The sequence below is a fragment of the Humulus lupulus genome, chromosome 7 (assembly GCF_963169125.1).
Source record: "Humulus lupulus chromosome 7, drHumLupu1.1, whole genome shotgun sequence".
NCBI lineage: Eukaryota > Viridiplantae > Streptophyta > Magnoliopsida > Rosales > Cannabaceae > Humulus > Humulus lupulus.
The window spans coordinates 1,911,425-1,939,054 of NC_084799.1; the positions used below are offsets into that span (position 1 = coordinate 1,911,425).

The following is a 27,630-nucleotide window of genomic DNA, read 5'->3' on the forward strand; positions in this document are numbered from 1 at the left end:
GTTGATTTTGTTTTCTCTTGTATTTGATGTGTTAAAGTGGTTTCATAACAATGACAATCCTTCTACCTGCCACCAAAAACTACTAAAGGATGTTATTATGTATGTCCAATGCTGTCCATTGTGAGATATAATAGACCTAATGTAAATCACTGATGAGAATGAACTAATTACCACAGTTTCCATTATCAACTCCAACAGTTTTTCAGCTAATTTTTGCATTATACATTTATAGCATTTTCTTTTTTCAATTGCTATATTAAATGAATGAGTGGCCCTTTTGGTCGATCGAGTAGTTAGAACTCATTCAACATTGATGGGCCATCAATGTATATCACTGCAACTTCCAGAAAGAAAGTCATCAGTCCCTTAACCGTATAGAATGGGATTGGGGGATGTGACGACCATAATTAATTTGGAGGATTCCTTCATTTCAAAGCAGCTATATGTACTTTTCAATATAGTGGAATACTTATCTGTGGGAAATGAATATCTGTAGCCATGATGCATACACAGTTGACCTATTCAACTTAAGACTTACCCTCCATACCAAGCAAACTTTTCTCTGGGAGGACTCCTTGAATTATTCACCTGTTCACAAATTAGTCTATATCAACTAAAAGAATCTACAAGTTATTACTATTTCTTCATCAATATTTGTTTTTCTTGAGGTATATATCTAATTGGGCGTCCATAACCAAGTTGCAGGCATTAGGAGCTGAATTTTCTTCATTGGCAAAATCAACTTAGCTGTACATTGGCTCCACTCTTGACAAAGTTGATTGCTACTGACAACACACATTTTCTTGCTGTAATAATAATAATGCATATATTTAGTCTATGAACTTCAAAAAAAATGTCACTAACAATATATTATAGTAATATAGTCTCCCATGAAGTGAAAAAGCATTGATAAGAAATGACAATTTTTGAGTTGGGTAATTACAGGACATTATTACTACCATTTTATTGTGTTCAAGAAAAAAATCCACCAAGGATAAAAGGATGCTATTAAACTTGTAAAGATATAATATTACTCACTGCTGTCCATTCTATACCTTGCATTATCAACTCCAACAGTTTCTCAGCTAAATTTTGCATTAGACATTGATCTCTGTAATTGTAGAGTCCAAGAACTTTACTTAGCTAAGATAGATAATAGTATGATAGTATTTATAGCATTATCTTTGTTACTATGGATTTTTGGTTCAGACCGGGAATTATTTGGACACTCATAGTAGTACTTATAGATTTTCTAAGTTTAACCTATAGTTTAAGAATATTAAGTATAACCTAAGGTCTGATTATATGACTGATATTAAGGATAATATTTATTATACTATAAGGTTTAGATATCAACCAATAGGAATTTAAGCACATGTTATGAATGGTGATTAAGGATTAAGTATTTTTTAGGATTAAAAATAATAAGGAGTAAAGTTTGAATGTTATAGGGTCAGTCAGCAGCTTTGAATACGTTGAGGGCTTAGTCAAGGCTGTTTACCCGGTAACTTTCGTAAGGAAAATAGGCTAGAATCTATATGTTCATGTTTATGTTATCTTATGTGTTATGTTATGATATGTTATGAATATGTTATGAATGTGTATGTTTGTAGGCTTGGGCTTATGCCCTTTTTGACTAACAAGACCCCAAAAAGATTGTGGGCATATGCCTATTTAGCTGGTAGGACCCCACTAATCTCATGGGCATAAGCTTGTTTAGTCTAAGGGACCCCAAGTAATAATGGTCATTATAATAAGTGTATTATGTGTTATGATATGTCTTTACGTTATTATGAAATTGATGTGTATGACTATGTGTTAGATTTTTCCTTGCTGGGCATTAGGCTCATTCCTTTCTGTTTATGTGCAGGAAATAAGCTTTAGAGGCGGTAAGATTCGTGACGCTTAGAGGATGTGTATCGATGGTGAATGGAGTCAAGGGGGCCGAGCGTTATTCGATTCGAGGATGTAGTCTTGTTTATGTTTTTATGGTTTTAAATGTATTTTCCGCATTTTCTATGTAACTCTTTTTACTTTAAGTTATTTTTTTTTTAAAGACAATGGGTACCCATATCCTACTTATTTTATGAAAGTAACCTTTGTTTCTACGAGTTTCTAATAAATTATGGTATTTTCGCAAAAATGTAAGTTTTATGTATAGTTTCGTTAATGGTCCAAAAAGTCTAGAGTAGTGGGTCTTTACAGTTGGTATCAAAGCAAACGGTTCTTTTGCATGAAGTTCTCCTCGATACACACGCTCAAAGCTCCGAATCGGACCGCCAAGTAAGTGTTTAAGTTACTAGTTATGTTACTTATGTGTATAGCTAACACCTTTAGTGTTTATGTTTTCAGTTAAGAATGAACGGAGCTTTAAGCAATGAGGATATCCGAGCCATTAAGGCTTTAAAAAGAATAAGGGAGCCAAGAAACACCGTAGGAGCACTAGAAAAGATCACTCGAAGATTGATCTTGTTCCACAAAGAGATAGGTCACCTTCAAGAGTCTAAGAAAATCATGATGAGAGCTGCAGAACAATATGTCCTAGTAATTAGGCTTTTAAAAGATTTTCCTTCAGCAATTTTAACTTTAGAAGAAATATGGGAGAATATAAATAATGATGATGACTTACAAGCAGCCCTAAGATATTATTCTCTCATACTTAAGTTCATCTATGATTTAGAGTTTCAATTCACTAATGAGCAACAACATAGGATCTTCTTGAATCTTCCCCGAGGAAATTTTGAGGCTCAAGACAATGATGATTATAAGGAGATAGATGATGATATGCTAGATGAAGGATCGGATGTAGAAGATCCCGATTTTTAGAATAGCTAGTTTTTCATTGTTTGTTTTGTTTATTTCTTTATTTTATGATTGTAATAAGTGAAAATTATTTTTCCAAATTAATTTCATGTTATTTTATCATCATGTATGAGTTTGATTTTATTTTCGCAATCATAATAAGTAATAAATAAAATGAATAATGACTAAGTTCAATGAGGGTGGATACAAATCAATGAACCAAGTTTCCTTATTGAGAGTTAGGGGGCCTTAGTAGTGGGAACGATTTTACTGATCCCAGCCCTCCCTCAATATGGTTAACTTTGGAACAAAGATAAGTTTCGAGCCTGAGAATTAAGTCATATAGGATGATTAGAAACACACTTAGAAAATAAAGATGACTTGTTTTTCTAAGTATAGAAACCCACTCTAATAATAAATAAAGACCTATATAATTTTTCATAAGAAGTCATAATAAATAGGTCCGAGATATGTTTGTTTTAGAATAAGTTTTTGCCTTAGAGCCTATTAGGGTAAGTTCTAGTCATAATAAATAGGTCGGGGCCTCGTAATGACGGAGGCGGGAGAGAGTTGTAGAGGGAAAGAGGTGGCTGATTTTTTTCTTCTTCCTTTGTGTGTGCTGATGAGAAATGATGCCCTAATATAGCCCAATTCGAAAATGATAGAATTTTGTCATTTTTTAAATTAAAAGTTTTTAGAACACGCTTTGAGAGCCCGTAATACTCTTTTAGGACACCCAAATTGAGCCCTTAAAAGTCACCACTCATATTACACTTAAATTTTCTATTCAGGTTTTTTAGGACCCACATATGTTTTTAGGACACTCATTGCGAGTCCTAAAATGTGTTTTTAAGGACTCTCAATAAATGTCCTAAAAAGTCCATGAACTTTTGTTAAAAAAAAATTCAAACTTTTAGGCCAGACATCAAGTTTTAGGACTCGCTCCGCGAGCCTTAAAAGAAATTTTTTAAGGACTTGCAACACGAGTCCTAAAAAGTCCAGGAGCTAGTTTTAGGGCTCGCATCTAGGTGATTGCCCTAAAAAAGTGTCATAAAATGATGTTTTTGTAGTAGTGATTTTTATTTATTGATTCTAATTTTAAATCAATTAATTAATTTTAACTACCACGTCAGCAAACTATTATTATTTTGGACAGAATGAGCAAAAAAGTCTACAAGTGCTATAGTTTGGGGTATTTTTGCAAACGAAAAAAATTCGGGAAGCAAAAATCTACAGTGCTATAGTTTAAGGAAAATAACTTTTGTCTTTTTCTCTTTATTTATTGATTTATTATTTTAATGGGTCGTTTTTCAGAAAAAATGACCATTTTTTGTAAAACGACATGTTTCTCAAAATGAAAATTTATTTTTAGAAAAACGCCAATAATAATGAAAATTGACAACTTCCAAAAAACGACAATGTTCTTAATCAAGAAACGACAACATTACTGACACACTGCAATTGTCTATAAAAACGACAATATTACTTTAAAAGAACAATTTTCTAGAGAAATGATAATAATCTTGAAAAAAGACAACTTCCTTAAAAACGACATTTTTTTTTAAAACGATAACATTCTTGACAAACGACAATTTTCTTTGAAAACAATTTTATTTTATTTTATTTTTAAAATAAGAGGCACATTACTTTGGAAAACTGTATTTGTTAGGAAAATAAAGTTTTTGTTAATATATTACAATATTTACCCCAAAAATATGATAATGGGAATATGGTGAATATAGAGTATATGATGATGATATAACAATGGGAACTGACGAAAAATATAATATGAGATATTAACTCCACAAATTAGTCTATAAAACAATAGAAACGAAATTAAGAACTATAACACAATCTCGTAATCACACTATTAATAACACCAGGACACTGTTAATCCTCCTGTTAAATACACTCACTTATGATAGATGTTAGGAACATCATATTATGCTATGCATGTCAACTCAACAAACTAGTACCATTATTCATAAAGAATGAAGTTATAGACATATTAGATTTCATCATAAAAGAGCATGAGAATATGAGATGATCACCATTTTCATCATATAGTACTTTTGTTAGTATTAGTTACTGCATTCACAATTACTAATGACACAAATAGTTTTACTATAAAAAAAAATTCAAGATTTGAAGTAAAATGAATAATGCAATAAAAAAGAAGGTGGAGGAGGCTGAAATAAAGTTCCAGAAATAAGTATGGTAATCTTTTGAGATTTGCCTCAGTATGAACAATTTCCAGAAAGCCCCAATTTTGGCTTAACCATATTAAACAGGTTGTATTGTTTATTTATGTCCATTTCTATAATTTTTTCTGTTGTTGTTGATATGTTTGTGGTTTCATAACAATGATCAACAACCCACATTAGAGAGAACAAGTATGAATCTGCATATATATTATATTGGACATGAAATTGATGGCAATGGAATCTTGTTCTCTTACACCAAAAACTACTAAAGGATAAATTAAAGGATGTAATATTACAAATATAAATCACTGGTGATGATGAGAATGACATATTAACCATGTAATATTACAACTAATCAGATAAAAAGAATTAAGTACTATAAATCATCTCCTCTATAATTTGGCCTGTTTCTCTGTTTCTTCTAAGTAATCTTTCATGTGTCAATGGAGATCCAACCAACTTCACTACTCCACTACTCTCCACATTACCTGATTTGCATAACCAAAACCAAAAAAAACCAGCATTGAAACTACTTTGTTGGCTAGCAAAAACTCATCTTTAATAAAAGACCAAAGCTAAATATATGTACCTCTGATCTTTCAGATATTAGATGATCAAGTCCTTTCCATAGTTCATAAGGTTCAGTCCCTGGCAGATAAGCATGTAATACATGTTTCTGTGGTGGCACAAGACCAGGACTATGTACACTTGGTACAGATATTAGAACTACATTTTGATCAGCATCAACTCCTTTTTCCCAGTCATTTCAGACTATATGATGAATTCGAAAGTCCTTGTTTGTGCCCTGATTCATAGTTAAAAACAACACCAAACAATGTCATATAGTGATAAGCCATCATTGGTATCACATTTTAGGTCTGCATCAAAGCCCAGATGGAGATGCATGAATAAGACGCACCACACATTCTCCCACATAGATGCATTGCTAACAACAACCTTTTTAGAACAAATAAACTGTGATATTACTTACTAGAGAAAGTTGTCCACCAAACTTATGCAATCGTCGTACAAGAGCTTCGACAATAGCCACACTTCCATGAAGAGGTCACTCCAGACAGCAACTTGGCTCGTACCATTCCGCAGACATGTAAATCTAAGGCACAGAAGAGCAGTAACAATGTAATGTTGTTCATCTCTCATGAATAGCAACAGTTCGTGTATATATTTAAACAAGATAGTAGAAAAGTGTGCTACATATGGTTCAACATACTATGATATATAGGGCTCATAGAACACACATAACTAAAATTTAAAGTAGTTACTGTCTCTGCTGAAAGATTGCCAATATACTTCACCTCCAACAAGGAAGAAATCCAGCAAGTCCACCCAGTTTTTTTTTTACAGGGGTCTTTCAGTCCTAATGAGTCAACGATTTCTGACAGTGTCTAGCAGTTGAATAGAGGAGGCAATGCCATAGCAGCTGCAGACAGTGGAAGAAGTTCATCTTCAACATGAGAACAATAACAAATCATCAAGTAAGACTTTATGTACATTTAATTTAAACATCTGACTGTATAAAGCTTGAAATGGCTGTCTATGTGCTTATGTCAACATGCTTGTGCTGTGAGGTTCCAAATTTTAGTCATTCATTTCTATTATATATTATTTGTAATTATGCCACCATTATTGTACTTCATGACAAAAACTGAGCATACTTTAAGAATAACAAATTATGTTGAAAGTAATATATATATTATATATTGAGAAGAAAAGAGAATTGAGTAATTACTTGTGCACCAGTGGAGTGAAATCAAAGGAAAGAGCAGCACCCATACCCATTCCCCTGTTAACTGATGGCTCTCCGGAACTATTCCAAACAAACAACTCATCATCTTCTCGCTCTAGCTCATCTGCATTAATGGTAATACCGTTGATAAAATGGGAAGGGACTAGGGTGATAAACATATATACAAAATGGTATGGAATGGAATCACTTGTTAAACAAATTAGATATATGTACTTACATCATTTGTCACACTTGAGAAATATACGGGATGGGACGTGGTGGACTTTGTAGAAATCCTCTCCTCCTTCCTCCACCCTTTCTTTGAATTCCCTAGGCATATACATGATCTTCATTTCCTTAAGCGTAGTAATGTATCTTAATCCATCAGGAACTCTCCTCAATCTCTTGCAACTCCTAATACGCAAAGAGCGAAGACTGGACAAGGCCCCTTCCTCCACCTTCCACTCTTCTAAGTTTTCAAGATTTTCCATGAAAAGAGATTCCAGTTGAGGGAAACCTCCTTTTGAGCACACCATCTCATTCCCCTCATAGCTAGCCCGTAAGAAAAGGACTCTTAAACTCGATAGCTTTTCTAGGGTTGGCATTGGATCATACTCAAGATGAGTGAGAGACAACTGTAACTTGATAAGGTTTGGGGAGAATTGGTTGTATTCTGGTAATTTTACTATTCTCCCCCACACATTAAGCTTATAAATTTGAGGGTAGCTTAATATCACAGGAACAATATCTATAGCATTCTGTCCTCTATAGAAACTCTCAGATGTTAGTTTTAAATGCCGAAGACAATCAAATGTGACGGTTGGGGGATCGTGGTAAATATTCTCCCAATTTTTACCCAGAAAAATATTTAATTTCTTGAGATTCCTCATCTGTAGAAAATCATTACAATGAAAGCACTCAGTTGAAACACCTTTCAATGTTTGTAAATTTCTAATGTTAGCTAACCTCAATCTCCTCACCGGCCTAACGACCCCAACGAAGAAGTGTAAATGTCTAAGTTGTTCTAACTTCCAGATTACATCTGGTACTCTTTCAAAACCCCACGGTTTTAATTTTAAAGTCTGCAGGCATCTCAAATTACCAATAGAAGATGGGAACTTTCTCACCTCGGCACTAGTACTCAACAACCTTAGGTGAATAAGCTTTCCAATTTCTTTAGGCAGCTTCAACCTATTAGAGCTCGAGAAACTTAGATTTAAAACTCTAAGCATGAAAAAACTAATAATCACCTGTCTGAATAGTTGTTGTGTGGCACCTCCCCCATCTACACTAAGGCACCTAACAGAGCCATTTTTGCTATCAATAAAACTAAAAAAATTATCACAAGAATAACCATGAAAATAAATGGAAACTCTCTTTGCTACGGTAGATACAGGTTTTGGTGGCTCTTCCAACTGATTCCTCAATTCAATAAGATGTAGAAAATTCTCATCTTGAGCTTTAGACACACACAAGTCTCGCATAAGATCATGAATGCGAAATGTTTTCATTTTTCCTCTTAAACCCCAATTTTCTACTTGAACCATGCTCCTCTCCACCAACTCACTTAAGTAATCATATGCTACATCTTCCATAGTTTCCGCTGGATGTCTTTTTGGCAATATAAAACCTTCTGCCATGAGCATAAGACATAATTCTTTTACTCGTATGATGGCGTCTTCAGGATAACGAGCCAAGTATAGAAAACAAGGCTTTAAGTAAAATGGCAACTCATCATAACTCAAACCTAACACCCATGAAACACCATGGCATTCCGAGTCACCATGCTCTCTGCCTTTACTTATGTATCTCACCACATTTCTTTTCATCTCCTCCCATTCATCAACTGAGTGTTTCGTAGATAGAAGCCCACCGAGCACAATGATAGCTAATGGCAAACCAGAACAACATTTAAGCATCTCTCGCCCTAGTGCTTCCATTCTTTCCGCATCTTTTATGCCTGATAACGTATACCAAAACATGTATAAAGGCTATGTATTACTAACTTTTCATATAAGACCAATGTAAAAGATGTATGATAAATTGAGAGTGAAATATATTACTTGTTTGATCCTTTCCAAAATATGAAGATTTCTTCTTAAACAACTCCCAGCTTTGATTCTCATCAAGACACGTAGGTTGATGGATGTAGCAATGTTGATCCGCATAAGGACCTATATTCATTATTCGAGTAGTGAGTAAAATCTTGCTATCAATGTCACCTAGAGGGAATGCATCTTTTAGAAGATCCCATGTGTCAGTGGACCATATATCGTCGAGGAGCACCAGACATTTCTTCTCTTTCTGAAAGTTGTAGAGCTCTTCGACTAATTCATCATCATTGAGGATTTTGATTTCTTCTCTTCTTTCCTTGGTGGGAGAAGTGAAAGCAAATAAGATTCCTTCCCAGACGTTGCGTCTAGTACACTGCTGAGATATCGAGGCCCAAGCAAAACAATCAAAGTGACTCCTGACTTGAGGATGATGATAAACCTTTCTTGCTAGGGTAGTCTTCCCCAAGCCACCCATCCCACATACAGAGATCACCCTAGGATTTTGAGGATTCTCTTTCCCAGTCAAATGGGCTACCAATTCTTTGATGTCTTTCTCAAATCCAACAACATCATTCTCCACAACATGAGAATAAGCCCGTCGTCTTTGCTCACGAACTTGGTTTGAAGATGTTCCAGCTGCCATAACCATTGACTCATGTACTCCATACTTTTGTAATTCTGAAGTCCAAGTATCAATGTTAGATGAGATCTCCTCTATCTTTGATCCAACTCCATGGACATCAATTCCTTTCTTGGAGATGCAAACATATCTTTTCAGTTTACTCACCACACCTTCGTTCTTCTTCAGAGCCACTTTGAAGACATAAGTTTCAATAACATCCTCCAAGTCATAAGAAGTATCTCTGACTTTGACAACCAAAAGATGTACTCTCTGATCACCATTTCTTACAAAAGCATCTGCGTCTTGTAAGAAAGCGCTCATACATTGCAGCTTGCTCTGTGCATTCTCGATTTGGCCTTTGACTCCCCACAAGAATTTGGCTTCATCGATTAGCAAGTCTCCAAGTCTTTCAACCACATAGGAAACAATAGCTTCTTCCATATCTTCTTTATTTTCTTCTTCTTCTGAATTCTCTCTAAATCTGTTTCAAGTTTTGTTGATAACTTTGGCTGAAAATAACGGTACAAATGTTTTAGCAAGTTGTGATCAGTGGCTCTTTATGTCGAGTAGCTAGCTAATCAATCAACTTTATTTCAAAAGTCACTTTTCTTTGCTGCATGGGGCCCTCACGCAGTGTATACACGTAAACATCTCTACCTCCACTCCTTTTTTTCATACCATAATTTTAAGTATTGAAATAATTTCAGTTCTTGTTGACTTTGTTTTTACTTCTACAACAGTCATCAATTTACTCTGCTTCCTCTTGAACAGTCATTTTTCTTTGCTGCCTGTAGAAATGGGGCCCTGACGCAATGACGCATGTAAACATATATCTGTCTAGGCTCTACCTACCTCCATTCCTCTCGATCACATGCACCATATGTATATAACTTTAAAATAATAAAATATAAGACAAAATTAAAATTTCATAAATGAAAAAGTACAGCTGTTAATATAAACTATCAGTTTTTCACCTTTATTCTTTAAAACATATTATTAAAATTCTATTATTTTTATTTTACATCAAAATTTTATATATATCAGTTTTTTTATATTATTTATATTATTTAAATATTATATTCTTAAACATTTTTACTAATTAAAATAAGAAAAAATAGCAACAAAAGGACTTATGTTTTGAAATTTTTTTTAATTAATACCCAATATTTTTTTTTAAGAAAAATATTCAATTTTCACTTCCGCTAGTATCCATCGGTACCCAATTCCAAAAGTCTGTTAAAAGCTAACTCTTGATCCACGTGTCAATTCCATATTGGCTCATTTAAATATATTTTTTTAAATTAAATTTAAAATAGAAAAAAATATTCAAAAATAACTTAATCAGTAAAAAAAACTTTAAATCAGTAAAAACAATTTAAATTTATTTTTATAATCAGTTTTTAGAAAAATATTATTAAAAATAATTAAAATCGAAACAAATTATTAAAAAAAAATTAATCAATAAAAAAATTAAACTTTATTTTATAATTAATTTTTAGAAAAAATTAATTTAAAATAGAAACAAATTATTAAAAAATTATCAATAAAAAAATTAAAATTTATAATTTAATTTATAAATTTTAAATATTATTTTATATTTTTTTTAAAAATTGATTAATTTTTTTCTATTTTTAAATGTACCAATATGGAGCTGACACATAGATCTAGGGTTAGCTTTTAACGAAATTTTAGGACTGGGTACCAACAGATACCAAGAGAAGTGGACATTGGATATTTTTCCCATAAAAAAAAAGATTGGGTATTAATTCAGAAATTGTTCAAAATATTGATTACTTTTGCTGCTATTTCTCCTTAAAATAATAAAAAAATAAGAAAAATATTTAAAGGAACTCTAAAAATTCAATAAGTATAGAGAAGGAAACAAAAATAATAATAGAGGAGCTCCAAAATAAAAACGAGTTTAAAAGAACTGATAGTGGAGAATTTAATCAATTTTCTTCAAATTTTGAAAATAGTAGGTCTTTTGAAGTAACTACATTTTTGTCTATGAATACAATATGAATATCACTTCTATGTTTTTCTCTCTCACAGAGATTTTCTATATATACTAATATATATTATTACAAACTACAATAATTAATGATAAAAATCGAAGTTAAATGAAGTGCAAATTAATTAACCAATAAAAAAGCAAAATAAGACTGAGTTGAATATGTACGTGGAAAGAATTACATGCATGCATGCATGCTAACTTTTAGATCTTAATCTTGTTATCTTCCAATTAAGCAAAACGACAACACCATCTTCATGAATGAAACTAAGAAAGATATTACTGTTATCCAACTATAATAATGATTGACTAAATCAAAATAAAATACTTGATTTTTTTTATTCTTATATATATATATATATATATATATATTGAGAGTACTATCAACAATAAAAATGTAAGTCTATAGGCCTCCTTTGCCGTATCTTCTTCTTCTTGTTCAGCAAATGAGTTGCAACTCTGGTTAAAGTTTTCCTGAGAGAACAAAGCAAGTGATTAGAGTGTTAATTAATTTCTCTAAAATTAATCAAACTCAGAACTCAGAACAGCAATGGCGGTCCACCATAAGCAACTTCCAGGAAGTAGCTCATTTGTTTTTCCATAATTTCTTGGTGCAATAATGTAGTTGGATGTCAGAACAATAACTTTTTACAGCTTTGGTGTAAATACTTCAGACTGATGAGTGAAAGATCATAATTAAAACATTAGTGGGCCACAAGATATAAGCTATAACTTCTTGGAATTGAAGGAGCTGTACGTACAGTTACTAATAAAATGGGAAATTTGACTTTAAATGCATTTAAGGGTATTCAATTTAAAAAATAACCTATCATTATACAAATCTCACTAATCTCACTTTGGTTCTATTATTTACCTTATTACCTAAAATATCCCTGCCATTTATTCCCATACTCTCTTCTCTCTCTTCTCTCTTACTCTCGGTCTCTCTATATTCTCTCTCACTCTCGATCCCGAACAAAAAATACTCTCAAAACTCACATTTGAATCCGTCAGAACCTAACGAAATCAGATAAAAGAAGCGTTGTCGAAGAAGGTCTTTAGTCGGAACCAACACTGGTCGTTTGGTATTGGCTTAAGAGTCAAGAGCGGCATTAATATGTTTAACACAGGTCGAAATGATTAGATCTAATCAATATGAGTATGAAATGCTTGACCGATCCCAAGATCGAAGAAAGCTGAAAGCGCTTGTCTAGTCTAAATGCTAGTTACATAGAGCCAGGGCCAAAAGGCTCAAGTGACTGAACGTCACATGACTTAGGGAGCTGATCCCCCAAAGATAAACTTATTAGTCATCTATTCAGAGAGTAACTTATTAGTCATTTATGAAATAAACTTATTAATCATATATTCAGAATGTGACTGTAACGTCCTGTTAATTAGGGTATGTTACTACGTGTGTTTAAAATTTATATTAAACTTACTAAACGAGTGGACTAAAATATGTTATTAAGCCATTAATGATTAATGTACTAAAAATCTTGGTTAACTAATAAACATTTTCATTAAAAGAAAACATCTGTCCATAAGCTTTTTACAGCTTCTTTGATGTATCAATGGTGGGCCACCACAAGCAACTTCCAGGAAGTAGCTCATTTATTTTTCCATAATTTTTTGGTGCAATAATGTAGTTGGACGATGTCAGAACAATAACTTTTTACAGCTTTGGTGTAAATACTTTAGACTGATGAGTAAAAGATCTTAATTCAACATTAGTGAGTCACAAGATGTAAGCTAACTTCTTGGAATTGAAGGAGTTGTACGTACAGTTACTAATAAAATGAGAAATTTGACTTTAATTGAATTGGAGGGGGTCCAATTTAAAAAATACTTTATCGGGCTACAAATCTCGTTTTGGTTTATTATTTATCTAAAATATCCATGTCATGTGTTCTCACACTTTCTTTCTCAATTTCTCTATATTCTCTCTCACTCTCAGTCTTTAACAAAAAAAATTCTCAAAACTCACATTTGAATCTGATGCTATTAGATATATTCAATTTTAGTGTGTCTCGATAGACCTCGATGGGTCTCGATATACCTTGATGTCTACATGTTTGAGTCTTAAAATTATGCCTGGAATTGTGCCTCGATATGCCTCGACAGACCTCAATAGGCCTCGACATGCGTGGCCAGCCTTAATATTTTGTGAGACCTCGATATGCTTCGATGTATCTCAATAGGCTTCGATGGATCCCAGATTATTTGAAATTGTATTTTATTCAATTTTTTTTTCTTTTAAGATGTCGTACCTTATTTTTAACATTCTTATTTTGTTTACATAGCATAACTAATATTTCAATTATATATCTTACTAAAAAAACTCAATTACATAATATGTTTAATACCCTACCCTCCTGATCATGTATAATTACATAAAAATTACCTAAATTTTGCAAATAAAAACTTAAAAAGCTCGTATTTTTAAAAGCAAAATATTATATAAGCTACTTTCTTTTGCTCTATTGGTGGAGCCATTTTTTGTATTTTGTTGTCTTAGAGACGCGTCGCGACCCTTAGAGGCATGTCACATGGCTTAAGGAGCGGATCCCCAAAGATAGACTTTTTAGTCATTTATTTAGAAAGTGACTTATTAGTCATTTATCTAGAGGTAGACTTATTAATCATCTATTCAGAAAGTGACTGTAACACCTTGTTAATTAAGATCTTTTACCACGTGTGTTTAAAATTTATATTGAACTTGCTAAATGAATTATTTGGACTAAAATATATAATTAAGCCATTAAAGATTCACGTATTAAAAATCTTAGTCAACAAATAAATATTTTCATTAAAAGAAAACATCTGTCTATAAGCTTTTTACAGCTTCTTTGATGTAACAATAGCATAGGTATGGTGGGCCACCATAAGCAACTTCCAGAAAGTAGCTCATTTATTTTTCCATAATTTCTTGGTGCAATAATGTAGTTGGACTATGTCAGAACAATAGCTTTTTACAGCTTGGGGTAAATACTTTAGATTGATGAGTGAAAGATCATAATTAAACATTAGTGGGCCACAAGATATAAGCTAACTTCTTGGAATTGAAGGAGCTGTACGTACAGTTACTAATAAAATGAGAAATTTGACTTTAAATGCATTGAAGGGTATCTAATTTAAAAAATACTTTACCACTGTACAAATCTCACCTTGGTTCTATTATTTATCTTATTACCTAAAATATCCCTACTATTTGTTCCAACACTCTCTCTATCTTCTCTTTTGGTCTCTCTATATTCTTTCTTACTCTCGGTCCTGAACAAAAAAACTCTCAAAACCCACATTTGAATATGATGTATTCAATTTTAGTGTGCCTCGATAGGTCTCGATGCTATTAGATATATTCAATTTTAGTGTGCCTCAACAGACCTCGATAGGTCTCGATATAACTCGATATACCTCGATGTCTACATATTTGAGTTTTAAAACTATACCTGGAATTGTGCCTCGATATGCCTCGATGTGCCTCAATAGGCCTCGATGGATCCCAGATTGTTTGAAATTGTATTTTTGACAATTTTATTTTCCATATGTCTGACCTTATTGTACCGTTGGAGAATCACTTTCTTGGTCGTGTCACTTTTAGGGGTAGTGCTTACTAGGATACCATTTTAGAGCAGTTTCAGAGACATGGTCTTATTGAAATGGCGTAGGCATGCCCGTTGGGATAGTTTTTTAAGGTGAAGCCCTTTAGTTTTTCTAGGGTTCTATTAGCTAATGTTGTGGAAGGTGGAAAGCAAGAAGGCAGAAGATGGCCAATTCTACTTGGGCAACATTCTTTGCAGATTTGGAATTGCAGAGTTTGCCCTAGTCACCGGGCTGGATTTTGGGAACACCCTGTCCCCAGATGAGTTAAGAGAGCATCTTTCGAGTGATCAGATCATCCATAAATACTTTAATGGTGATTCGAAGGTTAGTTTCAGCCAGTTGGAAGATGCTTTGAAGGCCTCAACAAACCCAGAAGATGCATTTAAGCTGGGTTTGTGCTATTTGATAAATGGGGTTTTGAATGCCCGAGAGAAGACAACGACGATATGGGGTAATTCCCTGAAGATGGTTGAGGATCTTGACTACTTTTTCAAGTATCCGTGGGGGAAGCTATCCTTTAAGAAGGTTATTAGAGGAGTTCACAAGGACATGCAGAAGCAATTGAAGCATTAAGAGGAGAAGAAGAAAGACGGTTCAAGCAAAAAACAGAAGGAGTCGAATCAGCTTCTCCACAGATTTCGATGCTAACCCAAAAAATGCATGCACATGCCTATCATTTTTTATAATGGTAGGTTTGACGGATTGTGATAGGCATGTATACGTGACCTCAATTTTCAAGTCATGCACACATTTATCCACTTCAAGCTCATCATACAAAATGCCAAGCAGTTGCTCATACGTCACACCCTTCTCTAAAGGTAGAACTTGATTTTCAGCATCCCTGAAAATCCAATCCCTATTTTCCAGTTTCCAAACACCATTGAATGCAACGAATATGGATTCAGTCGAATCTGTATAAAAACAAAAAAATGGGTCAAAAATTAAAACTATAACATAAAACAGCAAAAAATCAATTTATATCGAGATATGCCGAGGTCAACCTATCGAGTACAATCGAGGTACATCGAGGCAGATGATAGGATAGATTTTTAATACTTTTTAATCTTAGTTTTATTTAATTTTATTATTATTATTTTATATTTTTAGTTCTTTTTATGTGTGGTTGTTGTATTTTTCAGTTTGTCATTTGTTAAATGGATATTTGAGAAATATTTCAAAATATATTTGAAATATTATCTTCAATCAAGAGAAAAACAATAAAAATATATTTATTTGAATTGATTGGAGAAGTAAAGGAGAATTCAAACTTAAATTGTTGGAAAAATCTGAGATATTTTGAATCTGAGAAAGTTTTGGTATTTTGACCATATCTCTCGACTCACTTATCCGATTTACATGTTCTTGGTGGCGTTGGAAAGCTTATTCAAAGACCTATGAAAGCTTGTTTAAAAAAAAGAGTCAAATTCAGACGTTTACGTGTCGATATTTGACCTACAATATTACGCAAGCTAGAGTTACGGAATTTGAAATTCAAATAAAGATATTTTGTAGCATTATCAAGTAACAAATGGAAACATCTAGAAAATTCTTTTCACAACCTTATCACTATAAAAAGAATGCTTTAGACTATTTTAGATGGGGGCATCTATCTCTCTTTCTTCTTGACCTCTCTCAATTTCCTCTCTTTCTTCTCTTAATTATTTTTCTATTCTTTTCCATGAACTAATTTTGTTATCTAGGGTTTAATGTAGTCACTTGGATTTCTATTTAATGTTATTATGATGTTCTATTGATTCTTCTTCTCTATTCTAATCTATATATGTGTGTTTAATGCTAGTAAATAACTTATCAATATTTGCTTGATTTATTATTTTGATTCAAAATTCGAAATATGAGAATTTAATATGCTATCATTATATAGACATAGGTTGCATATTGGACGAAAGTACATGTATGACTTGTGTAATAATTAGGTTTTCATGCTTAATGTCTGCTATATGTTTAAGTTTATCACAGAGATGTAAAAAATCTGCATATAGGATGAGATCTTATATCTTAAAAAAGAATAGGAATCAATTTATGCTAACCTGCTATTAGAATAGAAGGAAATAAATTTATAATTGATTAATAAAATTAGTAGAATGAAAAGTTGATGAAATTAACACCCTAGGTCTTTTTAATATTGATTTCCATCTTTAGTTAATTTTGTTCATAATTATTTATAATTTTAAAATTAAAATTCATTCATCTAAACTTTGTTTGCCAAATAGAAATTAAAAGAACAATTGTTGGTAATTGGAAAATAGTTTTCGTGGGAACGATACTCTATTCATCATCTATATTACTTAAATCGATTGCGTGCACTTGCGTATCATATTTTCACGATCAGCAGACTGCCCAAAAAATTTCTTATGAACCCATTGAGGCATATACTACATACATTACATTCTATGCCTCTATCGAGGTCCATCGAGGACCATCGAGTCTCATCAAGGTACCCATTTTCCCTAAATGTGTGAGGGTTTTATCGAGGTCCATCGAGTTTTATCGAGGTAGTCATTTTCCCTAAATGTGTGAGGGTTTTATTAAGGTCCATCGATGCATATCGAGGTAGACAATTAATATAAACATGTGAGGGTTTTATCAAGATCCATCGAGGTCCATCGAGGACCATCGAGTCTCTTCGAGCAGACAAAAAACCTAGAAAAAAAAACCAAGAAAGGAACGAAAATTCATTCTGACTGTGAAAAATTACAATAAAACATGAAGGCATACACAGATCTGTTCGAAATAGCAAAAGCAATGTAGATAAACAAGTTTCCTCACTACATATAACAAATATATACTTACCCATACGATTTTTATTCGAAATCCAAAATAAAGTTCTTGCCTTGAAAGGATTCACAACTTGCTTCTGAAATCCAAGCTCGAAAATTTGTATAGATAAAGATAATGGTGGCTGTCTTGTTTTTTTTTTTTTTTTTTGTATGAGAGCTTGAGAGATAAAGAGGGAAAGCGTGAGAGATAGAGAGGGAGAAAACAATTGGAGAAAAAGATAGGGAAATCTATGATAGAGGCATTTTGGGAATCCAAGGAATACTATAATAAAAATGTGATGTTTTTTTTAGCTTGGTATCATTTTGTTATACAGTCTCATTTAATGCATTAAAAGTCAAATTTCCCATAAAATAGAGAAAACGCCACTTTTCTTGGAAAACTTTATACCTTAGAAAAATGAAGATTTTTATTTTTAAAAATGACGATAATTATTCGAATAAAAAAAAAACTCATCCATTATTGTATTATAGTTAATTGTTAATTTCTAAAGGTTTGTCATTTTTTTCCCTTTAAACATTGAATCCTTAAGATTTTTGAAATAGATAATTTAGCCGAGCTTATTTAACTTACGAGACCAAAGTTAACAAAAGGATTAAAATGCAACGCTCCCAATATATATCAAAGACATGCATGCCTATATTAAATCATACTATAGATTATTGGAATATGAAATATACAAATGCAAATCTCACATTATGGCATCAGTGAGTTGAAAATTAAAGACATTATTGATCAGTTAACTAATTAAAGTACTGTACGATCCAATGTTGAGCTGACTGTATAACTCAATATAACCTTACTAGTACTACTTAAACTCATTTTTCGAAACTCAACTCAAGGGAGAGAGAAACAGTGCTGTGAGAGGCTGTATTATATATGTTCATCTATTCTTATTAGTAAACATTTCTAATGTATTGTAAGATCTAATACTACTATTACATATATAATCACAGGCAGAAGATGAGAATGAGAGATACCCCTTTGTTTTCAAGGAGCATGATGTGAAGTAAAATGAGTAATATGCAATCAAAAAGGGGAAAAATAGGCTGCAAGTTTGATCAGTACCATACTTCAAAACTCTAAGCAAATGGAATATAATTGCTTATAGGATGAATCTTAATATTATGAGAAGAGAACCAAAATAGTTAGCTTTGATGTAAATGCAAGATTACTGTAGAGCTTAGTTCTGTTCTTGCAATTGGGAATTACAGGTGCCATTTTCGAACATCATTTGGAGTAGCATGGTTCTCAAGGTCCTGAAAGAGGGAGATGAGATGACATTGCATATTGGTCATAGAGCACCAAGATGGGCTCTGTTGTTGAGACTTCTTTCAGTTTAGTCTCAGATAGTTCTCTTTTCTCACTCTATAGATTTTGTCTGTGTCTAGTTAGGCTTTTATTTCTGTTATAAGCCTTGTAGTTGTACGGTTCAAGTTTTTTTTTATCACTGTTATTGATTTGTATAATTGCCAGTCCCATTGGCCTTTGTAACTACAGAGTTTCAGATATGAACAATCAGATATGAAGATTAAAAAAAAAGTACTTCTCAGGTTTAGTATGAACAATCAAGACTAATTATTACAAGCTATATAGAGAATCATAACAATTCTCAAACTAATCATTGTTTTGTTGGGAAAATAAAAGAAGTGAGAGGCCAACTTAGGTAATGAAGAAAGCATATAAAAGGAGTTGCGAGAGTTGTGGCTCCTCTGGCAGCCACTGCAGGGACTCCTATGTCAGGGAAAGCTGCCAGTTTCAGCTTCTATGGCTAGCCCATATCTTCCTCTGTTACTCCTAAGAAATTCTTCGTGTGTCAATGGGGATCCAACAAACTTCACTTCACGCTTGTCCCTGCTGAACCCGGGACCAATTGCACCTTCCACTGCTCTCAACATAACCTGATTTGCTTAACCAAAACCAAAAAAGAGCAGCATTGAAACTACTTTGTTGGCTAGCAAAAACTCATCTTTAATAAAAGACCAAAGTTGAATATATGTACCTCTGATCTTTCAGATATTAGATGATCAAGTCCTTTCCATAGTTCATAAGGTTCAGTCCCTGGCAGATAAGCATGTAATACATGTTTCTGAGGTGGCACAAGACCAGGACTATGTACACTTGGTACAGATATTTGAACTACATTTTGATCAGCATCAACTCCTTTTTCCCAATCATTTCAGACTATATGATGAATTCGAAAGTCCTTGTTTGTGCTCTGATTCATAAATCATTATGTTAAAAACAACACCAAACAATGTCATATAGTCATAAGCCATCATTTGTATCACATTTTAGCCCTGCATCAAAGCCCAGATGGAGATGCATGAATAAGACACACCACACATTCTCCCACATAGATGTATTGCTAACAGCAGCCTTTTTAGAACAAATAAACTGTGATATTACTTACTAGAGAAAGTTGTCCACCAAACTTGTGCAATCGTCGTACAAGAGCTTCGACAATAGCCACACTTCCATGAAGAGGTCACTCCAGACAGCAACCTGGCTCGTACCATTCCGCAGACATGTAAATCTAAGACACAGAAGAGCAGTAACAATGTAATGTTGTTCATCTCTCATGAATAGCAACAATTCATGTATATATTTAAACAAGATAGTAGAAAAGTGTGCTACATATGGTTCAACATACTATGATATATAGGGCTCATAGAACACACATAACTAAAGTTTGAAATAGTCACTGTCTCTGTTGAAAGATTGCCAATATATTTCACCTCCAACAAGGAAGAAATCCAGCAAGTCCACCCAGTTTTTTTTTACAGGAATCTTTCAGTCCTAATGAGTCAACGATTTCCGACAGTGTATAGCAGTTGAATAGAGGAGGCAATGCCATAGCAGCTGCAGACAGTGGAAGAAGTTCATCTTCAACATGAGAACAGTAACAAATCATCAAGTAAGACTTTATGTACATTTAATTTAAACATCTGACTGTATAAGCATTATGCAAGATGGGTGGAGTTGAGAATATAAAGCTCGAAATGGCTGTCTATGTGCCTATGTCAATGTGCTTGCGCTGTGAGGTTCCAAATTTTAGTCATTCATTTCCATTATATATTATTTGTAATTATGCCACCATTATTGTGCTTCATGACAAAAATTAAGCATACTTTAAGAATAACAAATTATGTTGAAAGTAATATATATATAAATATATATATATTATATTTTTATGTGCACTTTTAATTTTCTAGTTTATATTTCAATTGACCATCATAATCTTAAAAGTCTAATATTGAGAAGAGAAGAGAAGAGAATTGAGTTATTACTTGTGCCACAGTGAAGCGGAGTGGAGTGGATTGAAATTAAAGGAGTGAGCAGCAGGCATTCCCCTGCTCTCCGGAACTACTCCAAACAAACAGCTCATCGTCTTCTCGCTCCAGCTCATCTGCATTAATTGTAATACCGTTGATAAAATGGGAAGGGACTAGGGTAATAAACATATATATAAAATGGTAATAAACATATATACAAAATGGTATGGAATGGAATCACTTGTTAAAAAAATTAGATATATGTACTTACATCATTCTTAATCACAGTAGAGAAATACACGAGATGGCACGTGCTCTACTCTGTCAAAATCCTCTCCTCCTTCCTCCACCCTTTCTTTGAATTCCCTAGGCATATCTTTAATCTTCATTTCCTTAAGCGTAGTAATGTATCTTAATCCTTCAGGAACTCTCCTCAATTTCCAGCAGCTAACAATCCTCAAAAAGTGAAGACTAGACAAGGCCCCTTCCTCCACCTTCCACTCTTCTAAGTTTCCTAGAAATTCCATGAAAAGAGATTCCAATTGAGGGAAACCTCCTTTTGAGCACACCATCTCATTCCCCTCATAGCTAGCATGTAAGAAAAGGACTCTTAAACTCGATAGCTTTTCTAGGGTTGGCATTGGATCATCCTTAAGAAGAGTATTTTCCAAGTGTAACTTGATAAGGTTTGGGGAGAATTGGTTGTATTCTGGTAATTTTACTATTGTCCCCTCTACTTTAAGCTTATAAATTTGAGGGTAGCTTAATATCACAGGAACAATATCTATAGCAGTCCTTATATCCTTAGACACTTGTAAATGCCGAAGACAATCAAATGTGACGGTTGGGGGATCGTGGTAAATATTCTCCAAATTTTCACCCAGAGAAATCCTTAATTTCTTGAGATTCCTCAACTGTAGAAAATCATTCCAATAAAAGCACTCAGTTGAAAATCCTTTCAATGTTTGTAAATTTCTAATGTTAGGTAACCTCAACTTGAACGCCGGTTGACCAAACCCCATGGACAAGTGTAAATGTCTAAGTTGTTCTAACTTCCAGATTACATCTGGTACTCTATCATCGCTCTCCAGTCTTAACTTTAAAGTCTGCAGGTATCTCAAATTACCAATAGAAGATGGGATCTTTTCCACCTCGGCACTAATACTCAACAACCTTAGGTGAATAAGCTTTCCAATTTCTTCAGGCAACTTCAAATCAATATTGATCAGGAAACTTAGATTTAAAACTCTAAGCATTAAAAACCTATTAAACCCACGTCTCAATACTTGTTGTGTGGTACCTCCCCCATCTACAGTAAGGCACCTAACAGAGCTATTTTTGCTATCAACAAAACTAAAAAAATTATCATGAGAAAAACCATGAAAATAAATGGAAACTCTCCTTGCTACGGTAGATACAGGTTTTGGTGGCTCTTCCAACTGATTCCTCAATTCAATAAGATGTAGAAAATTCTCATCTTGAGCTTTAGACACACACAAGTCTCGCATAAGATCATGAATGCGAAATGTTTTCATTTTTCCTCTTAAACCCCAATTTTCTACTTGAACCATGCTCCTCTCCACCAACTCACTTAAGTAATCATATGCTACATCTTCGATAGTTTCCGCTGAATGTCTTTTTGGCGATATAAAACCTTCTGCCATGAGCATAAGACATAATTCTTTTACTTCTATGATGACGTCTTCAGGATAACGAGCCAAGTATAGAAAACAAGGCTTTAAGTAAAATGGCAACTCATCGTAACTCAAACCTAACACCCATGAAACACCATGGCATTCCGAGTCACCATGCTCTCTGCCTTTACTTATGTATCTCACCACATTTCTTTTCATCTCCTCCCATTCATCAACTGAGTGTTTCGTAGAAAGAAGCCCTCCGAGCACAATGATAGCTAATGGCAAACCAGAGCATTCTTTAAGCATCTCTCGCCCTATTGCTTCCATTCTTTCCGCATCTTTTATGTCTGATAACGTATACCAAAACATGTATAAAGGCTATGTATTACTAACTTTTCATATAAGACCAACGAAAAAAATGTATGATAAATTGAGAGTGAAATATATATTACTTGTTTGATCCTTTCCAAAATATGAAGATTTGTTCTGAAACAGCTCCCAGCTTTGATTCTCATCGAGACACGTAGGTTTATGGATGTAGCAATGTTGATCCGCATAAGGACCTATATTCATCATTCGAGTAGTGAGTAAAATCTTGCTATCAATGTCACCTCGAGGGAATGCATCTTTTAGAAGATCCCATGTGTCAGTGGACCATATATCGTCGAGGAGCACCAAACATTTCTTCTCTTTCTGAAAGTTGTAGAGCTCTTCCGCTAATTCACCATCACTGAGAATTTTGATTTCTTCTCTTCTTTCCTTGGTGGGAGAAGTGAAACCAAATAAGATTTCTTCCCAGGCGTTGCGTCTATTACACTGCTGAGATATCGAGGCCCAAGCAAAACAATCAAAGTGACTCCTGACTTGAGGATGATGATAAACCTTTCTGGCTAGGGTAGTCTTCCCCAAGCCACCCATCCCACATACAGAGATCACCCTAGGATTTTGAGGATTCTCTTTCCCAGTCAAATGGGCTACCAATTCTTTGATGTCTTTCTCAAATCCAACAACATCATTCTCCACAACATGAGAATAAGCCCGTCGTCTTTGCTCACGAACTTGGTTTGAAGATGTTCCAGCTGCCATAACCATTGACTCATGTACTCCATACTTTTGTAATTCTGAAGTCCAAGTATCAATGTTAGATGAGATCTCCTCTATCTTTGATCCAACTCCATGGACATCAATTCCTTTCTTGGAGATGCAAACATATCTTTTCAGTTTACTCACCACACCTTCGTTCTTCTTCAGAGCCACTTTGAAGACATAAGTTTCAATAACATCCTCCAAGTCATAAGAAGTATCTCTGACTTTGACAACCAAAAGACGTACTCTCCTATCACCATTTCTTACAAAAGCATCTGCGTCTTGTAAGAAAGCGCTCATACATTGCAGCTTGCTCTGTGCATTCTCGATTTGGCCTTTGACTCCCCACAAGAATTTGGCTTCATCGATTAGCAAGTCTCCAAGTCTTTCAATCACACAGGAAACAACAGCTTCTGCCATATCTTTTTTATTTTCTTCTTTCTTCTGAATTCTCTATAACTCGGTTTCAAGTTTTGTTTGATAATTTCGGCTGATTATAGATGATCATAGATCTTTAGATTTAGATTAACAAAAAGTAGAAGGTTGGCCTAGTTGCCCTAGTCGCGACTCTTACCATCTTCATCTTTTGAAGCAATTGACTTCTAACTCTATGCTTTTGTGGGACAAAACGACAAGTCGTTTATCATAAAACGACATGTCGTTTAGGTAGTGGGCTCAAAGACCTCTAAAGGCTAAAACCCTTAAACCTTGGTCGGAGCGCCTTCGTCGTCCAAACCTGGAAAATCGAATTAGGGCGGGTTGGATTTGGGTTTGGGGACAATTATGAGTGAAGATTCCAAACGTCCTCTAGATATAGTCGAATCTCCACCCCAAAGACCTTCAAAGCTGGCTAAGATCAGCGACGACGACGACAACGAAGAAGAAGGAGGAGAAGAGTTTGGCCTTGATCCCCAATCCATGACCCAAAACCCTAGAAACAATATTCAGCGGTATCTGATCGCAATTGAGTATATTGGGACTCGCTTCTCTGGCTCTCAGCAGCAACCCAAATTTCGAACTGTGGTTGGCGTTCTTCAGGTGCTTTTATTCAACTTTTCCATACTGCTTTTGAAGATTGTATATGTAATGAGTCAAAGAACTATCCTTTACGCTTTTTGTAGCTCAATTCTCGTTGATTAGAACAGATATCAATGAGCATGGAACAAAACTTAGTGGTTTAAGTATCTAAAACTTGAAAAGTTAATGGCTTTGAGCTCTTCATGCTGAAAGCTTTGTGGGTTAACTTGGCTTTAATGGTTTCTGTAGGAGGCGTTTCGTAAATTTGTTGGTAAACCTGTTTCAATTTTCTGCTCAAGTCGAACTGTAAGTTGTCCCTGGCTTGGTCTTTAACCTCTTATTAGTATTACTATCATTGAACTGAAGAAACACCATTTTTACGTTCTTTGCTTTTGCTTCCCTTTTCTGATGAATATGTTATGATTGTTTGCTATTGCAGGATGCAGGAGTGCATGCCTTATCAAATGTTTGTCATGTTGATGTTGAGCGGATAAGCAAGAGGAGGCCTGGTGAAGTGGTATGATAGCAATTTATTTAATATTCTATTAAAGTCTTGATAGCAGTTTAAGGTCTTCATTGCAATAGGTTAGTTCTTTTAAAGTTTAATTCACATTGGAGGGAGCCAATGAAGTCGTTTTCTCAAACTTACACTAAACTAAACGGCTTAGTCATGAAGTTCGTTGTAATGAACGTCAGTCAAGCCTATTTTCGAAACTACAACCATATTTACTTTTTGATGATTGTATCATTTTTGTTTGAATGCAGTTGCCGCCCCATGAACCTGATGTGGTAAAAAAAGCTGTGAACCATTTTTTACAGGTACAATCTTTTACCATAAAAACACAAATTAGATGTACTTAAATTGAATCTGACTTGGATGCCTATTCTTTGTTTTGGATTTTCCTTTTCCTTAATGATTGTTCTCAATAAGTTTGTTTAATTTGAGCCCGTGCATTTCGCAATGTTCATTAAATACTGATGAAATTCAGACTTGTTGATTTTTGGCTCATCAGAAAAATGAAGGTGACATAATGGTGATTGACGTTCGCAGTGTTCCACCTGATTATCATGCTAGACATAAGGCTCAAGAGCGAATGTAGGTACTCATAGATCTACACCTTTATGTGTGTGTGTGTGTGTGTGTCTAAGCATTAAGGAACAGATCCACTTGTAAATGTTTGTTTATTTACTAAAAAGTTCCTTTCAGGTACTTCTATCGTTTGCTATCTGGGCCAGAGCCTTTATCAACTCTTGAGAAAGGCCGTGCTTGGCATGTACCTGAGGAGCTTAATCTTTGTGCGATGCAGGTTGATATTTTACCTCTTATCATTTCTAGTAATGATGATTTGTCCCATATAAATATGCTTGTTTTCCTTCATGCAGGAAGCTTGCAAAGTTCTTGTTGGTCATCATGATTTTAGCACATTTCGGGGATCTGGTTGTCAGGTTCTTTCATGGTGTTTCTCATTAGAATTGTCTTTTTCCAATTTCGCAGCTCTGTTTATGCATATTTTTTTTTTGAAAATTTATTGTAAAACCCTTTTTGGTCAACAGGCAAAATCACCAGTGAGAACATTAGATGAGCTTAATGTTTCCGAAATGGCGCCAACTCCTTATTTCCCATCAATTGCAATGAGGAGTCAAAATGGTTTCACTCATGAAGATACTCAAAGCTTTCATAGTGAAAGTAATCTAGGCTTTGGCATGAGGAGGAAACACCGTTGCCTTGTGGTAACTGCACGAGCACGCTCTTTTCTTTATCACCAGGTTGATATTCTGCTTGTCCAATCTATACCACTCTGTAAAATATCTATAATAGCAACCATTGTTTGTAACACATCATGGACAAAATTACAAATACATTGTCTATTCAGGTTAGACTACTTGTTGGTGTACTCAAAGCCGTTGGCACCGGAGATTTAACAATAGCTGATGGTGAGCTTCTCTATGGATTTGTTCTTATTGTTATTTCCTGTGATGTTTTGATTCTGCTTGAGATGGACTGATTTCTTATTTTATTCTATTTTTTATTTTTTTCAATCATTTATAAAATATAATGGACCACTCAGTTGAAAGGATCCTGAACGCAAGGACTGTGAATGCGGCGAGTCCAATGGCACCTGCATGTGGTCTCTACCTCGGACAAGTGAAATATGATCTGCCATGATTACTATGAGAGACAAATTTGGAGCTTTTCTTAATCCTCAAAAAGTATAGATTCTTCAATTGAATTGAGCGACATCTTCCCTTGCCAGCAGCTTGAAGATTTATTGAATTTTATTGGTTGCAGTATCCCTTACTGCCATTTCTGGTTTGGTTAGACTTGTAGACCAAAAATTTTTTAGTCTGATTAGTGAATGTCATTTGTGAACCAAGCGGTTCTTATTTAACCATATAGACAATTAAAAAATAATCAAAGTAATTTATCATTGATGCCTTTCAGAGTTTTGCTTTTTCTATAATGCAATGTATATCAGCAAGCCAAAAAAAGAAAGGAAGAGTAGATTTATACTCAAAAGTCTGGAAAATAAATAGTCATGCTGAAAGTAGCAAAATGAAAAGAGATAAATAAAAGGGAATTTACTTATTTGGTATCTTATGTTTTTGCAAAGTATCATTTTGGTATCCTCTGTTTTCAATAATGCTCATATGGTACCCTGTATTTTAAAATTATACATATTTGATACCCTAGACTCAGATTTGATAGATAAAATTGTCAGTTATATGTAATTAAGTAATTAAATTTAAATTTGGAACTTACATAATTGACAGC

General features: G+C 34.0%; 3 protein-coding genes across 15 annotated transcripts; 1 reads left to right on the top strand and 2 right to left on the bottom strand.

Moving 5' to 3' along the window:
* Positions 1 to 5,194: 5,194 nt before the first annotated feature.
* LOC133790253 (putative disease resistance protein At1g50180) lies at positions 5,195 to 9,972 on the bottom strand. Of its 7 annotated transcripts, none has more exons than XM_062227827.1 (7): positions 8,817 to 9,972; positions 6,992 to 8,713; positions 6,803 to 6,877; positions 6,323 to 6,447; positions 5,998 to 6,120; positions 5,596 to 5,811; positions 5,195 to 5,494 (listed from the first exon to the last, which is right to left on the bottom strand). In XM_062227827.1, the coding sequence occupies exons 1-2, from the start codon at positions 9,868 to 9,870 to the stop codon at positions 6,993 to 6,995; spliced, it is 2,775 nt and encodes a 924-aa protein (XP_062083811.1). In that variant the 5' UTR covers positions 9,871 to 9,972; the 3' UTR covers positions 5,195 to 5,494; positions 5,596 to 5,811; positions 5,998 to 6,120; positions 6,323 to 6,447; positions 6,803 to 6,877; position 6,992. The 7 variants fall into 7 exon arrangements, with proteins under 7 accessions (XP_062083811.1, XP_062083806.1, XP_062083807.1 ...); XM_062227822.1 differs by having other exon boundaries at positions 6,757 to 6,877; XM_062227823.1 differs by having other exon boundaries at positions 6,238 to 6,447; positions 6,757 to 6,877.
* A 9,395-nt stretch (positions 9,973 to 19,367) lies between these two features.
* Positions 19,368 to 24,387, bottom strand: LOC133790257 (putative disease resistance protein At1g50180). 7 transcript variants are annotated; one of them, XR_009873967.1, is made up of 6 exons: positions 21,389 to 21,922; positions 21,133 to 21,251; positions 20,581 to 20,704; positions 20,256 to 20,378; positions 19,845 to 20,060; positions 19,368 to 19,743 (listed from the first exon to the last, which is right to left on the bottom strand). XR_009873967.1 is itself a non-coding variant. In XM_062227844.1 (6 exons), exons 1-3 carry the CDS (start codon positions 24,258 to 24,260, stop codon positions 20,642 to 20,644), a joined length of 2,289 nt encoding a protein of 762 aa, XP_062083828.1. In that variant the 5' UTR covers positions 24,261 to 24,387; the 3' UTR covers positions 19,368 to 19,743; positions 19,845 to 20,060; positions 20,256 to 20,378; positions 20,496 to 20,641. The 7 variants fall into 7 exon arrangements, 5 of the variants coding, with proteins under 5 accessions (XP_062083828.1, XP_062083829.1, XP_062083826.1 ...); XR_009873968.1 differs by having other exon boundaries at positions 20,496 to 20,728; XM_062227844.1 differs by lacking the exons at positions 21,133 to 21,251; positions 21,389 to 21,922 and adding exons at positions 21,930 to 23,101; positions 23,207 to 24,387 and having other exon boundaries at positions 20,496 to 20,704.
* Positions 24,388 to 24,549: 162 nt separating this feature from the next.
* LOC133790262 (uncharacterized) lies at positions 24,550 to 27,294 on the top strand. The gene is made up of 10 exons (XM_062227854.1): positions 24,550 to 24,878; positions 25,107 to 25,163; positions 25,297 to 25,374; positions 25,623 to 25,676; positions 25,871 to 25,953; positions 26,065 to 26,164; positions 26,241 to 26,303; positions 26,412 to 26,624; positions 26,732 to 26,792; positions 26,927 to 27,294. Exons 1-10 carry the CDS (start codon positions 24,624 to 24,626, stop codon positions 27,022 to 27,024), a joined length of 1,062 nt encoding a protein of 353 aa, XP_062083838.1. The 5' UTR covers positions 24,550 to 24,623; the 3' UTR covers positions 27,025 to 27,294.
* Positions 27,295 to 27,630: the final 336 nt, after the last annotated feature.